A 16501-nucleotide genomic window follows, 5' to 3' on the forward strand; every position below is an offset into this window, starting at 1 on the left:
TAATTATAATAAATTTATAATTACATAACTTTTATATTTATCTTGCCAATATTGTTTTAATGGATTTTATAGCTCTTTATTTTTTTTAAATATATCTCATGTTACAACTTGAGGTGAAATTTAAAGAACTTGAATAAGAGGGGATATTAGGGGTATTTTATTTATAATTTATAATATCTTAAATTATATTTGATTTGATTAAAAGATAATATTTTGTAATGTTGAGATACTACATATATATACAATATTACACCTTTTAAAAGTATTAACTTCAACAAAGTAAAAAATAGTTGTTAACTATTGCAGGTTTATAAATCGTACCGCATAATTTAACATCCTGCTTGATTAGTTGCCTAACATTATTTTAATTACCTGTTGGTTTATATTAATAACTTTCTAGAATTTGTTTCAAAAGTAATATATTATTTCCACAAGAAAACAATGTTTTATGTCAACATTCTGTCACAGCGCATGTCTGACTTCCACAACTATCTTCAGTATATCGCCCTGAGTTGCTTATTCCGACTCGGAATTACTTTCTGCCAGGAACTTGCTCATGCAATATATTATTGTTTTCTATAATGTTCCATTAATGACGTATATTTACGTCCAAAATTTTGTTACGTAATGCATGGTTAGTTGCTTGAACGCTTTTTTTTTTAATTTTCACCAGTGTGTATCCTCAATTGACATATTGTATTCTGATCTCTATAAATCAATTATCTTTAAGGGCCATCTCAACTTACTAGCTATGTGGTGGCTATCCTTTTCTGACTTATTTAAGCAATAGTAAGCATTAGTGTTTCATTGTATTTCTCACCTGAGCACTAGCTTCTAAATCTGTAGTTTCATAAAATATCTTGGAAAAACTATAACAAATATGTCATACTGTAAGATTTAGGGATATATCAATTCAGTATTTAATGTTGGTTTTTTCTAATGGTGTGCATGAGTTCTTTTATTTACGTATGGTAAACATTTGTGTCTCTGAACTTCACGAAATCTGTATGTTTTACAAAGTGATATTTCCTTCCCGTTACGAGAGATAGAAAAGGAAAACATGATCTCAGCATAGATAGCATGGGAATAACAATAAATAAGGAATTAAACGTTTCTGTAGAAAGTATTATTTTAAAAACCTGTCATTTGAAAACATAGTTATATTTAAATAATTAAAAATTAATTAATTTAATTTTATAAAAAGTAAGAAATTTTTTATAGAAGCTGGTTTATAAAATTATATAAAAAATGGTATAGTTTAAAGTTTTATAACGAAATACTTGTTAAAGAAAATATAAAATAATGTTAAACAAATCTAATTTTTGTCATACCTCAATATCCACCTATAAAATGTTTTTAAATTACAGTAAAATTTATTTTTTTGTTAATGTTTTCTAACAACCGTTTAGAATTAATTCACTGAAACGTTTTTTTAAAGAATTTATTAATTCAAAAAATTTTAAAAAAATAGAAGCAACTGTTCAAACATATTGTCGCGGAGGCCTTACCGCGTGACAGTATATAAACATTATTACCCTTGGAAATAAAAATAAAATGCGCGGTATTTCGGCAAAGGCTTGTGGGGGGAAAAAAACCTCCGTGTTTGCCGTCAGTTAAAATTCTACTTGGCTTTTATTTTCTCCCCGATAAAAAAAAAACGCGTATTGATGGCAGGGAAATACGAGCCTCTTCCAGTTGTGCGCCCTGTTCGTTAAAATGAAAGTGAAGAGTGATATGGGGTCGGGATGGCTGTCACAGTCGCATTCCCCCGGCAGTCGCCCATCACAGCGAGGGTCTCTTTAGCAGCGAGTCCTCTTGCTCTCTATCGACATTAGCGAACACCAACTAGCACTAAACAAGAAGGCTTCTATCGCTTTTTGAAATCTCCCGTAGTGTCATTTAAACACTTGGTACTTACTTTACTAGTAGATAACATTTTACCACATTATTTTGTTGGACAAAACGATGCATTTAATTAATTTAAACTTTACAATTTCATTTTATTTTATTTTTAACATTTCGTAACATTTTTTTGAAAAATTCGTTTATTCCTTATTCTTTAAAAATTCAGAACAAATACATGACATTTCTTAAGCAATTGTTATAAGGAAACGTGAAACAATTTTGTTATTCATAATGGATTCGTCAAATATAGTTTATGATTTTTTTTCAAAAAAGTAAGTTTGGAATGTTACTTAGCAGAAAGTATACGTTAGTAGTATCGGAAAGGGAACAGTTTATTTATTTATATATTTTTTTTTGCTTCTTAATAATATTTTAATAATACATTTTGTATACTTTTGAATTTAGGCTACGTTACTAAAATGCCGGTAACTGAAATTAATGCAATAAAAAACAAATAATGAAAAAGTACCGCAAATAATTCGAAAAAAATATATGTCATTTGAGGAAAACCTTTTTTTTAATTTTGAATGTGTGGTTTTACTTTGAACTAGAAAATGAAACTTTTTTTTATGGGAAAATATATATATATTTCAATGAGAAACTATATGAGGTCATTCAATGACCGACAAAGTCATGAATACACGACAAAACGGTACAAGCTAATTAATGTATTCCGGTGAAACTTTCTAAAGAGAAAGACATTAAGTTGGATAACTCGGACCAGCACTCAAAACTCGACAACCCAACAACTTCGCTGATGTCGGGCTGTGTTCTGTTTCCACACTCGAGCAGTCTGCAGTCTGTCAGTACTTTCCTGAGCATCACGTCAACATACAAGACATCGTGCGTCAGCCGCACGTGGTCTCAAGATACACACATCCATGCGCTGAAGTCATAAGTTGCGAACGTTTGGCGGAAGCTACATAATTTCCAGGTTAGACATTTAATGTATAGCATTTTTTGACGTGACAACGTCTAATAAATCGATGAACGCCGGCTGCACGCATGAAAAAGTGTCCCGCTACGCACATTGTTCCGTTACGCTGTGTCCCGTTGCGCTCATTGTACCGTTACGCTGTGTCCCGTTATGCTCATTGTACGCTTGCGCCGCATCTATCTATCTTCCACACGACTGTTTATAAAGTGAAGTGAAAAGTTAATGTGGTTTTCATTGCTCATTACAACAACAATTTCGGCAATAAAGGTTAATTATTCTTGCATTTTAAAAATATGATTACTAGTATAATTTCAAGTATTTATTCTTTTATTACTAAAATAAAAATTATTCAATTTTATTCATAAAAGTATGAAATCATTTCATCAATGTTTTTTATGACGTTGTCACGTTAAACTATCGTCCGTAAACCGACTTTACAGACAACCAATTTTTTTACATAGTAACTGAAAGCATCCAGCTTCTTAATAGGCTATGAAAGGTCAAGGCCTATTCCTGGTAGCTTCGAGCACTACAAATAAGCATATCACGTATTAATTGAGTAATAAATTTTGTTGAATCAGGTGGTACATCAAGGTGCAACCACTGGCAGCACAGGCCAACAAAAATCAAAAACTTTGTTTCCTAGGATTTTGGAACTGATTTCCGCTATATTAGAGACGCTGAATCTAAATACGAAATTAGTTTTTTCCCTATCAGCTCTACTTTTTGAGATAAGCGAAACTTTAAATGCATTCTTCTACACAATGGGAACAAAAATGGCCCAATACCAATCAATACCAGTCTTTAGTCAAACGAAAGTAGGGTAGACCGGAGGAAATCGGGTCACGGGGTAAACCAGGTCATCGTAACAAGATCTGTTGTCTTGTGGTGATAGAATGAACTGGAGTCTACGGAACCTACCGAAGAGTGCTGCTATCTGTCTATACAACCGTCCACTACAAGGCGAACATCGTCTGTAACAACATTCTGGTAGTCTGTGCGACATGAACCCGAACCTGTGTAGTCCTGAATTGGAAAATTGTTAACAATGTAAGTTTTATTTTGTTTCAAATAAGCCTTTACGTTCGCATTTTGAAATAGTATTGTAGTTTAAGTAATGGAATACGAAAATATGTACCCAATTAACATTCTTCTGCATTACTGAAGCTCTATATGTTTGAGAGAATTTATAATATTTTTCTTTTTTTAAAGTGTGAAATGGGGTAAATCGGGTCGCTGCCGTTGGGGTAAAACGAGTCACTGCATATAGTGGGGAAATCGGGTCACTTCATATATTTGCTATATATTGTGAAGCACTTTATTCTTCTTTCTCAATTTTTAAGTTAAGACCTATTCTAAATAAGTGGAAAAAAAGAATTTAAGGCACATGACTTCAACTTTAGTTATAATTTGTAAGTACTTATAATAATATTGAAGTTTAGGACATGTTAAAATTATGAAAATATTATCCATGTAAATATAGAATTACGAGTTCACTGCCAAAGATGTAAGTGGAAGGAGCACCACAGAAGAAGTAAGAGGCCTGTTACCAACACCGGAAAAATTAACACCAAAGAGAATAGGTAACGAAAAACTGTTGCTTCTCTAAGGCTACTGTCAAAAGAGAATCTCACATTGTTGGAATCCAGGAAATTGAAAAGCAAGAAGCAGGTGTTAAATTAAGTTCAAAGCAAAGCAAAATTGAACCTCTGAAGACGAAGAAGCGAACAAAAACTAAAAACACATCCGAGTTGGAAATTTTGGAAGAAGGCCAGGATGATGAGGAAGATGTTCTCTGCAATATGTGCAAAATTGCATACAAAGACATCAGAAGCTGCACTGCTGGAGACTGGATTCAGTGCCAGTCTTGCAAAATGTGGTACCATGAGCGCTGTGTCAATGCCTTTCAGTGTAAACAGTTTGTATGCGGAATGTGTCTGTCAAAACAGTAAAGAAAATCTGTTGATCCGATTTGCCCCACTTGTGATCCGATTTACCCCACTTCTGTCCAAATCGGGTCAAAACATTTCATTTTCCTTTTATCAAGTTTAATGTCAATTCGTAAGGAAGATTGGCTAAAGTTTTGTATGTAAATATGTATATAAATGTATGACTGATATTACTGTAGATTATTTTATGGTAAATTAATATTGGTTTTATACTTATTCAGGAATTTCAAAAATTTGACCCGATTTCCCCCGGTCTACCCTACTACTCGAGTCAAACAAGTCGGTCTATAGGCCGCAAGCAGCGTAGCGGGAAGGGAAGGACGCACTCAGACTTTTTTTTTCCGACTAATTTCTCAAAATATTTTTTTTGAAAACTTGCCTTTACTCATTAAATGTGTGTAAATTTTCATGCGAGTGTAGGTGTCGTGTGTATAACAATGTTTTGAGTAATTTTTCTGTCGCGTTATAGCCACGGGGAGGAGGTAGCTTGTTTCTGAACAGCCTGTGTTTTACGTCGCCGGGAGCCAAGGAATTGCGTGCTTGCGTCGCGGCTCGGAATGGACCATTCCGGGGCAGGCTGTGGCGGCGGCCAGACGGGAGAAGTATGGACCATGAATAATTCACGTTTACGAGTTCGGCGAAGCGCAGACAGTCCAGTGGCCATGGCTAGGGCGGGGGGGGGGGGGGGTCCGTGGAATCGGAAAGTGAAATCAACTTAGGAATCCGGAACACGTATAGTGAGCGCAGGTCTGAATTGGAAGTTGGTAGTTTGAATCAGACACCTCCAGCCACCGGGAGAAGAGAGCAGTTACCTTGTGACTGTGTTTGTGACAATAGGCGTGATAGACTCCCACGTGTCAGCACAGCAAAAATTAACTCCCGTTTGTGCACCTCCTTAATCCATCAAATGGTTTATCTTTAATTTATTTTCATGTTTTTATGCACATGTTTTTAACCGTTTAAAAAAATTATCTTAAAATGAAACATGTTTCTCAGAAGATATGTTATAATGAAATTGGTTATTAGATTTAAAAAAATTTAAATTATATTTATTACGTGTGATAATTCTTTTTTTTTTCCACCCGGCAAGCTTGATGGAATTTGTATTGAAGCCTGAAGAAGGTTGGTGTTATGAAAATAGTTTAATTGGATGTTTTTCAGATTAAAGTATTTAGTTATCAACAGTTATTTAAAAGTCAAAACTACGAAGGAATTACTTTTCTTGAGCTAATATTTAAAAAAATTATATATATTTCAACTTTTGAATTAACTATCATTAATTGCGATGTTACTGGATTATTAAAGGGTGATGTTCTTTGTTCGTGAAAGCTGATAATTTGATACTTAGGATACCGGAACAGAATTATTGACCCTTACATTTACTGATGCGAGAAAAATCACGCAGCTCAAATCTCACCTGCAGTCTGCTTTACGCTGCCAAAGAACTAAGATCTGAGTTAGGCGCGAGCAGCTGAGTATTGATGTGATACCATCAATTACGTTGTGACAACTCGCTCATCGGACCTGGAACCTGAGCCAATACTACATCGTACGTGGGACCTCGGCCAGTCCCAAATCGGACATGGGTTCTCGGCCCTTACTACATCGGAGCTGAGTCCTGGGCCAGTACTACATCGGTCCATGTTCCTGGGCAAGTACCACATCTGATCTGGGTTCTGGGCTATTACTGCGGTGTACGGGAGTACCAGAAGGTTAAGGGTTAAATAGATCCTTTTTTTAAGCCGTGTCATTTACTCACTCGAAGGCGCGAGAACGATTTTTGTGCAGACCTCGTTTTGTTATCAACAAACTCTTCACCCAAAACTTAAAATATACTTCAATAAACGCTGTTCCTTAATTGTATACAAGATTTCGTTCTCACATATATGTAGGTGGTCAACTTATATAAATCTTGCTATTCTATAGCTCATTTACTATATACACGATTCGGTTTACTAGGTGAAATTTTAATATTTAAATATATATGTTTATGGACGTCACTTGCTCCGAGCACTGGTTCGTAAATAAATTGGCTCCGGCCTACAGAAGCCTTTTGAAGTTCCATCGTTTTGCACTGAAATGTACAGAATATGTCGGAGTAAAGAGTTGTTCGCTACAAGAGCAAAAAGACCACATTTTATATACTTACGTATTTTGAAAGAAAAAAAAATGTTGACTTATTTACTGTACGAAAAAAAAAATTTAATGAAAAATATTTTTATATTTTCGATGCATGGAACTGACTCTATATATTGTTTCCATGGAACCAAACCGCAAAATAATAATAAAAAATTATGTTATGTTTAACTACATACACATAAAAATCAAAATATTTTTTAACCAAATTTTTTTCATGAATCTATTTCATTTCATATGTAATGGAATTATTGCTTTTCAATGTCAATTCATTCTTACAAATTCAAGTACTTTAAATCAACAATTTTTTATTGTGAAAAATCATACAACTTTACTTATTCCAAAATTGTGTAACTGGTAAAGGAATAGAGAATAACAAATAATATTAAATATTTTTATAAATTTACCTTCAAAACATACAATGCTGTCTTTTCTTTAAATGTATGTGTATTTTTTGCATGTTCCAAGACACGTAACGAAATTTGGGTATCATTTATATCTCAGAGCGAAGCATAGGTTGAGCAGAGAAAAGTTTTTGGTTTTTTTTATGATTTCATTGTCATATTTGAAAATTTTTTGTTCTGATTTTGATTAAAATTTACTCTTAAATTAAAAAAAAAAACTTTTTTATAAGTGACTTCAATATTTTTTCTTAATTTACCCTACCACTAAGCTAAAATTCATACAAATTGTGACCGCTATATTAAATAAATAAATTACTGGTAGTTTAACTTGTGTATATACTTACACATAACAACCAAGCGAACTAGGTCAAAATGTAAGGCTGCAGTCTTTGAAGGCAATCTTCCTCTAAGTATTTGATTTTCATGTTGCAGCAAATAACTGTGGAAATGAATCCAGTGAATGTAGAACATTATCAACTTGTATTTGGACTGAATCATACAGGTCACCCAGACCAGCCTAACAGAAAAGTGCACTTCGTTTACATTCTCTGCTCATGATTGGGCGTGCTCTGACACTGAGATACAGAATGGCGAGCCAAATATAAAAGCTGAAAGCATTATGACAATGTTTCAATCGCTCTTTTTCGCCCTCCTCACTGACCCCAATATACCTCATGAAGCCACATATTCACCCTGCGGACAACAATACTCGTGTGCCCGATTCACGCGCCAGAACAGTGAGCGGGTGTCTGCACAGCCACTCACAAAGAAACATCGTCAACCATGCAAATGACACAGTGTTGAACTCCCGCTGAGGGAAGTCGACCTAATGTCCACACCGTCGATTCACAAAGGCTAATTACCCGTGAAACAACATAGACTATGTTCCCGTAGGGAAAAACAGTCAATTTACTTGTAATCCCACATCATTTTATATACATATGCATATAGTTACGTTCATCACTGACTCTCTAACGCCAAAGAGATATGTATAACTTGGGAGACAGGACTTTCATGAGCACAAATGTCAGCCCACTCCATAGATATGTGTATAAAATAGAAAATGGAAGTGTAACAATAGAGTAACATTTGAAATACAGATAAATAAGTGAAACACGCCTTAGTTATTAAATTTTTAAGTGTCTGTTTTATCCACTATCTTTCGATGGGCGCCTAGGCGCTTTACGGGTAACTATGCTTATATTTACTAAAAGGCTTATTATCTAAGAAAGTTTGAAAGTTTAGCTTTAAACTAAAAACTGTTTTTTTTTTTTTTTTTTTTTTTGGAATAGTAGGTTTGCGACATTGCTAATCTTTGGGTGATACTTTGAAGTTTTAACTCATGGTCTTTCGATTTTTTTTTGTGTTTTTGAAATATCCTTTTATCTCAAAATTGATATATATTTTTTAAAAAATCGTTATTTTTGTTTTTTATGTACATAATATATGTTTGTATTCCAAACAGTTTTTTGGTAGATTTTACTTTTTTGTAGTTATGCCCTTATGAATATTTATATTAAATTCTTCTTTTGTTGTCACTTAATATATTGCTGCTAAAATTATCGGTAAATATCAGAGCTGAATTTAATATATATAAATATTAATGTAATTTTTGTAAATTTATATCATTTCATATACATCAGAAATAATTTAATTTACTCAATATTAAAAAAAATTTAATTTTTTAATTTTGTACTTTAAATTAAAGTGTTGTTTACAGTCATTATTTAGGCGGGATAGGCCCCTTACAACCTCCTAGTTTAACTATAGTCTTACATAGGCTATACAACCAGTCCCACATATGCTATGTACACGTAGTTCTTCATTTAAACGTTTCTTTTACCTCAACTTAGTGGTATATTTTTAACAAATATTTAACATCATATATCTTTAGTTCCAATTACGTGTAAGTTTAATAAGGTAATATAGCTCTTATTGAGTTTTTTTTTTTAAATTTATAGTACTGCTTGGTTTTCAAATCAGTAATCATTAAGAAAAAAATATTATTACGATTTACATTAGAATACTTATTTGAATCATGTTAATTGTATATATTAATTGTTGTTTTCAGAAGACCGGTTCCCAAGATTCAGAGTTTTTTCTCCCATAATTTATCTCATCACAAAGTAAAATTGCAAATTGCGTTGCACAGTTTTCCAATATATATTATCTTCTTTAAAAAAGGAATTGATTTTAGAGCAAAAAATTATTTCTTTCAATAATATGACCAGCAAATTAATTCTAGAGGACTAATTATAAAATATATGTGTGTAAATAAAAATAGACCTTTTTTATTTCGCTAAGCAGATTATCAAACAAAATAATAGTTTCAATTTTGAAATGTTACTAGTGTAGTACAGGAAATTTCACTGTTTGATTCAGCGGCTGTCTTAGAAGCTACATTTCTGGTTTCTTCCGATTGCTACGACGGCATTTAAGTGTGTACAGCATCAACCTTTCTCCAAGGCCGTCTGGGATGGATTACCAGCGTCGTCTGATTCCAATCCCGTAACGTCTTTGTGCGGGAAACGGGGCGGATGTTCCCTCAAGCAAGGAAGGATTTCTCGGAGTTTTGCCGTTACACACAATAATACAATTAGTCGCTATTTAATCACGAAAATTTCTTATGATTCATACAATTTTAACCTGGGTTTCAACAATTCGCTTCAACCTATGTTTTAAAAAAATTGCCACTAGTTTTGATGTTGATTATGCCACTGGAGAGTATTTGAACTAATACGGTCGGAAATGTTGTGATGTTTTAAAATACCCGGTTTGAAGTACCGAACCATTTTCTCACAGGAGAACGTGCGAGACATAGGGCAGCTAATGAGAATTCGATATTGTTTGCCTGTGGGAATGTCTGTACGACAGGCGTGCGGGTAACTGATAGTGCTAATGTTACTAGACCTTGTTAGTTACTTCTCAAATAGGCTGCTCGTAATTGTAAAAGATACGAAGGACGGGAAAAAAAACAAAGAAAAGGAATTAGAAACAGAGAAAACATTTTTCGTGTAGAATCGAGAGCCTGAGTTTCGTCGTGTAAGCAAGAAAGTTTAAATTTTATCTGAAGTAAGTAATTGAAGATGTAGAAGATTGTAGAATTTTTTTGGCACCGAGTATAAAGCTTCCAGTAGTTTGTTACTACTATGTAAAAAGTTATATTGGTTCATTTATCAAGGTATTTCATTTTCTGACTGAAAAAAATTAGTAGATTTGGCTGTAACTAATAATCGTTTAATTTTTTGTACAAGCCAATAATTAGGTTGCTGTATTTTATATTATTTCTTTTGTTTTTTTAACCCGTCAGCGTCATATTTATGTTGCTGAAATTAGGTGCATTTACTTAACATTATTTTATGCTACCAACATTAAATTGGGATTATTTAAAACAGGGGATAATTAAAATCATCACATTTAAGATTTGATTTAATATTAAATTTTTCGTAACTTTTAATACATAATATAAGAATTTTTTTTAAATTTCAATGCATTAGAAATATACCCACACCTTTCCTTTAAATCAATGTTAACCATTAAAATCTACCATTAAAAAAAGCTTAGGGAGATAGGTAAAAAAAATTCATAACTTAGTTTAGCATGTTGAACATAAAATAAAACCGGGGTGTGATTGATAAATAAAACGAACAAAACTTATATTTTTATAGAGTATTTACGAAATCCGTATTAATTAATTTGAGTTGTAATTATGATAATCAAGTACACTTCAACTGTAAATTATCGAAAACATGTCATACAATTTCCTACTATTAAGGCTGCGTAAAATTCGTTAATTTGAACATTTTTCTTTTCAAAAAATCTTGTGTATACTATTAAATATATCCAAAAATCATAATGAATATTAACCAGAAAGATTTTTTTAATCTATATGTTTATTTTAAAGAAATTTTAGTTTGAATTTGACAAATTAAGTAATCGTGATTGAAGGCAATATTCAAAGTAAAATATTTAATGATTAAAAAATGTATTTCCTTCATCAGTACATTGACAATTTTATTTTTTAATAACATATCCAAACAAATAAACACGGACGGTGAAAAAGCTTGGTAAATTTTTAAGTTTAATTTTATTTATTAGACTGCGGGATAATTACTATTGTTGCAAGTTTAACACTAGCAGACGTATGAATAAATTTCATTTTTTAATAAATTAAGAAAAAAATATCAAATATAAACAACGTTTGGTAATTTTTTCTTTCAAAAAGATTTTTTTCGGTAATGATTATTCACATAATATTTATAAAATGTGTCGTGTTAATAGGCGTTGTAAAATTGTTTATCACACTGAAGTTAGTGGTTGAAATCCTTGACTTTTTGGTTCTTGAAATCTATATTATTATTGAAACTGTTTTGTGTTACATGTATTACATCGTTTTTTATTTTTATATGTAGTTATAATGATGTTATACATGTCCATCATAAATAGTTTATCGTAGTCAAAATTATTCACAAGTATTTATTTTAATTTAAACATGTTGGAATCCGAATTAGTATCCGTGTAAATAGATGTTTCTTTCGTAGAATGATATAAAGTATTATATAACAAGTAAAATATAATGGGTTTAATATTAAGGTCTTTTTACAGAGGACTAGTAAGCTACCTTTTTTCTTGTATAGTTGTTTTTTTTTTTGCCATGGATATTGTGCAAATTACAGAGCTATCATCTCTAAACAAATTACAGTCTTAGCTAACCAAAGTTCATTGTTATTGTTTTTATTAAAACACACTTTAAATAATTTATATATTTCAGTATACTGTGTAACAGAGACTGTTATAATCCAATCCGTGGGTTTTACCCAGGGCTCAGTGTCTAGCCGAGAAAAATTGGTAGACAAAATAAATTAAATTTAAATAACAAATTCAGTTGGAGAGCTGACATGTCACAAGGGGCTGGCTGGCGTGCTAGCCTGACAGGAGAGGTGGCAAACATCCGTGTCGATTATGCCTAGACCAGATAGGTGAAATGGGACAATACACTGGCTAGCATGCTAGTATGTCAATGAGAGGGCACGAAGGATTCAGAAAAAATATTAGTGTTTTTTTTAATGAACAATAGATAAAATTTTAAGGATGCGGGTATGATCGCAAACTAAAACTAAGCCAGTTAATGTTTTTAAATGTATTTTAAAATGGATACGTTATTTGATTTTATAATATATACATTTTTTATTTTTGTTACTTATTTTTATGAATTATTATTATGAACGATTATAAGCGTCTTGTGATAGCTAAAATAGGACACGAAACATTTTGAGGATTAAAACGTTCTAAATTCCTAGAAAAATGCAATACCAAAACTGTTATTTAGTGTTTCAAGTTAAATGCACAAAACAAAAAATCTTTTCCACACGAATAATTAAATTGTAGATACTTATAATAAACTAAATATGGTAGCGTCAGTGGTTGCTAGCCGTTACGAAAACTGAGGAGTGGACAAACACAAACAGCGTTACGAGAAATCCGTAGCTTCACTGCTGCGACATTTCCACCTTTCCCCTGCCGGCTCCCCTTCCGACCGCTACAACCGGCATACAGCATGCTGCGCTACGTACCTATCCCCCCCCCCCCCTCGAGGTCTTCCCGTTCGACCGCCTGCGCATGCGCTGGAGTGGCGTCGCCGCTGACGCACTCGTTTTAGTTTTTTAAAAAAAAAGCTTTTATTCATGATATATTTGATTGCAGAGGCGGCGAGGACAATAATACAAACAAACCTTTTTGACGTGACAACGTCTTATAAATCGATGAACGCCGGCTGCACGCACGAAAAAGCATGACTCATTGTCACGTTCCGCCTGAGCCGAGCGTGCAAGAACCGGCCGACCAGAGAAAATCTTCTATAATATCAAACAGGTTAAGGCGGGCTTTTTAAAAGCAGCAAATTTAATTTTTTTTTATTTATTTTTTCCAATTTCGTCATTTCAAAATTAACAATTTATTGACATTGATTTGATTTCAGTTCATTTCTATAACTAATAATTGTTCTCGATGATATTTGAACAAATTATTTAAATTAAATTTGCAAAAAACTATAGATAATGTTTGAACATTAAAAAGTACGCAATTTTTCATCGATGTTTTCCTTATGAAGTTATCACGTAAAATTGTCGTCCGTAAACCGACTTTACAGACAACCCCCTATTAAAACACACACACGAGCTGCCGTCTCCTCCAGCAGACGCGGGGAAGCATGTGGCTGTGTGCAGGTATCCGGAGCGCGCACGAGCAGGGCCTGCTGGCCAGCCTGATCGGCGTGGAGGGCGGCCATGCCATCGGCACCAGCCTGGGGGTGCTGAGGATGCTGTACCAGCTGGGCGCGCGCTACCTCACCCTCACGCACACCTGCAACACCCCTTGGTGAGTGGCGCCCCGCCCCCTACTGTCCTCAGTCCTCCTCGCGAGACCTTCATTCAAGGTCATGAAGAAGCTTACCTCTCATGTTAGCGGGTAGGAACAAACTGACATCGTGTGACATCACGACTCGTAGACGGAGAAGCCTAAGATGTCCATCAAGTTCTGTCCCTGCCCGAACACGCCCGAATATTCACCTTCGGCCAACCTCGGGATTTGTTTTATTTTTTTCCGCAGAAATAATGAATTCAAATATTAAATGTGGTCGGTTAGGTTAGCAACATTAAAACACTTTAAAACACTACGGACGGTTAGTTAGGTTAGTATAGCTACATTAAAATAAACAGAGAAATATAAATATATATAAATAAACCCGACGTTGGCCGATAGTGAATTGTTCGGGCATGTTCGGCCAGGGACAGAACTTGGTGTACATCTTAGACTTACCCTCATAAATAGGCTACGGCTGTGTGCGGCAAAGACACTGCACTTTCACACAAAAACCATAGACAAAGTGGAGACTTCGTTCCAACACAACATCGAATTCAGTGTTACCAACTCCTGATTCAAGAAGAATAAGAAGAAGAAGAAATCCCGGAAATCGGTTATATATATCGATTATGCGAACTGGTATGAAGATCCTTCTATAACATTCCAGAATCATCTATATTATTAAATTAAACCAGAGAATTGAAATAACCTTTTTTTATTAAGTAAAAAGACTTTTATTTTGACATCACCTTAAGGTATATAGTCCCACAAATTAGTTATTTTAATTTATATTTATATTTTTTAGTATTTATTTATTTATGAAATCTGTACTTAGAAACATTAGAACTAGTTATTGTAGAACATAATAATCAGTTAATTATTCAGCAAATTTAAAAAAATTATAATGAATACCTAATCTAAACAAGTCATATAAATCCAAATCATATAGTCAAAGGGGTGCCTTTCCCGTGCCAGAAGTCAGATCTGTCATGGTTTCTTATAACCTCGCGTCTGATGTAATTTTTTTTATTCAATATAGTGTGTCCATTATGTTCAAAAGAACACTAGTAGGTTATAGAAAATCGACTTTACGTTTATTAAACAAAGCGACACCAGAGCTGGCGGTCTCCAGCTGACCAAAAAAAAAAGTTGGCGACCAAGATTACCGTCATGATGTCATCACATCAGACGAGATTATCTCGTGTGCAAAATGATGGCGTTTTCAACACTCCGTAATGGTCATTGGGGTGAAGGTCATACAGTGTAGTGGCTGTGGTCAAAGTAGAGTTCAAAGGCATATTTCAAGGTCATCAGGCGTCAGTCAAGGTAATCCAATATGTCAGATACGTCACAATCCAAGATGGCAGACACCCGTCTCTTGTCTCCCCATTTCTACTTCTGGTGCGGACATGCTGATAAATATCTCTATTGCTTGATTAGAATTCTGAAACTCCTAAGATAATTTTAAAAAATTGGCTGCCTGTAATGTCGGTTTACAGACGATATTTTAACGTGACATCGTCATAACAAAAAATTGATTAAATGATTGCATACTTTTATGAATAAAATTGAATCATTTTTATTTTAATATTAATAGAATTAATACTTTAAATTATACTAGTAATCATATTTTTAAAATGCAAGAATAATTAACCTTTATTGCCGAAATTGTTGTTGTAATAAGCAATGAAAACCACTTTAACTTTTCACTTCACTTTATAAACAGTCGACGAAACGTTTAGATGACTTGTAATTAATTTTAAAAACTGGCGTTTAGCTATAAAGTTTAAATATAATTATAAACAAGTTTTCATATAAATAAACTGTAATCAAATATCTATCATCAATTATATGAATCACCATAAGTTTTTAGTCAATTGTAACATAACCTATTATTACTGCACTCGCCGACAACGTAACGGAACAATGAGCGAAACGGGACACACCGTAACAGAAAAATGTGCGTAACGGGACACTTTTTCGTGCGTGCAGCCGGCGTTCATCGATTTATTATACGTTGTCACGTCAAAAAGGAAAAGAAACTAAAATTTGGGTGAGGAAAAGTGCGGTTATTCAGAGGAAGGGTGAAGGAGTGTACAGAACACTTGCATGCAGACTGACTGCTCAGCAGTTATTGTCAAAGATGAGCGGTATTTACAGTAACCGGTATATACAACGGTTATTAAAAAATAACCGTTTCGTTACGTTGCTAGTTCTCTGATAACCGGTTCTCGAGAACGACGATCCAGATAATCTAATTCCCAACTGTGAGGTGAGGCACATCACACGATCTAGCGAGCAAATAAAATACTGTAGCTTCAAATCTTCTGCTTGAGGCTAGGTGACGTGACATGTTCATTTCATCAATGGAATACCTGCTGAAACACAGTTTTTTTTCATATTTAAAGTTATTTATGATTGTACATATTAACTACTAAATAGAGATTTTATGTTTTTTGTCCTACGACCCTCGTCTAATAACCAATATTTATTTGCTATAAAATTTTTTGAAAATCTTTCTAACGTATTCACACAGATCATGCTATGGTTACTATCGATTCTCAAACAGTAAAAGTACGATACTATTGATATCGGTCTTTAACATCAAACAGTTATCGGTATGCAATAACCGTTTAGAGTTGACTTTATATTTTTTTATGGGGGGGGGGATTGTCTTTGAACTCTAATGTAGGTTTGGGATAAAACTAATCTTCAATTTTTTTTATGAATAAAACTGCATATTGGATATGGTATAGTTGAATACTTTTGGTAAAATGTTTTTTTTTTATTAAATATCTGTAATCTTGTGT

At 33.5% G+C, this 16501-nt stretch overlaps 1 protein-coding gene across 1 annotated transcript in view; it reads left to right on the forward strand.

Moving 5' to 3' along the window:
• LOC134538513 (dipeptidase 1-like) overlaps positions 1 to 16501 on the forward strand; it is a 326561-nt gene that overhangs the window by 236781 nt on the left and 73279 nt on the right. Inside the window, exon 6 of the mRNA XM_063379897.1 lies at positions 13556 to 13706. Within this exon, the coding sequence (XP_063235967.1) occupies positions 13556 to 13706 (151 nt within the window). The remainder of the gene's footprint in view (positions 1 to 13555; positions 13707 to 16501) is intronic.

This window comes from Bacillus rossius, chromosome 13 (genome assembly GCF_032445375.1).
Source record: "Bacillus rossius redtenbacheri isolate Brsri chromosome 13, Brsri_v3, whole genome shotgun sequence".
NCBI classification, from domain to species: domain Eukaryota; kingdom Metazoa; phylum Arthropoda; class Insecta; order Phasmatodea; family Bacillidae; genus Bacillus; species Bacillus rossius.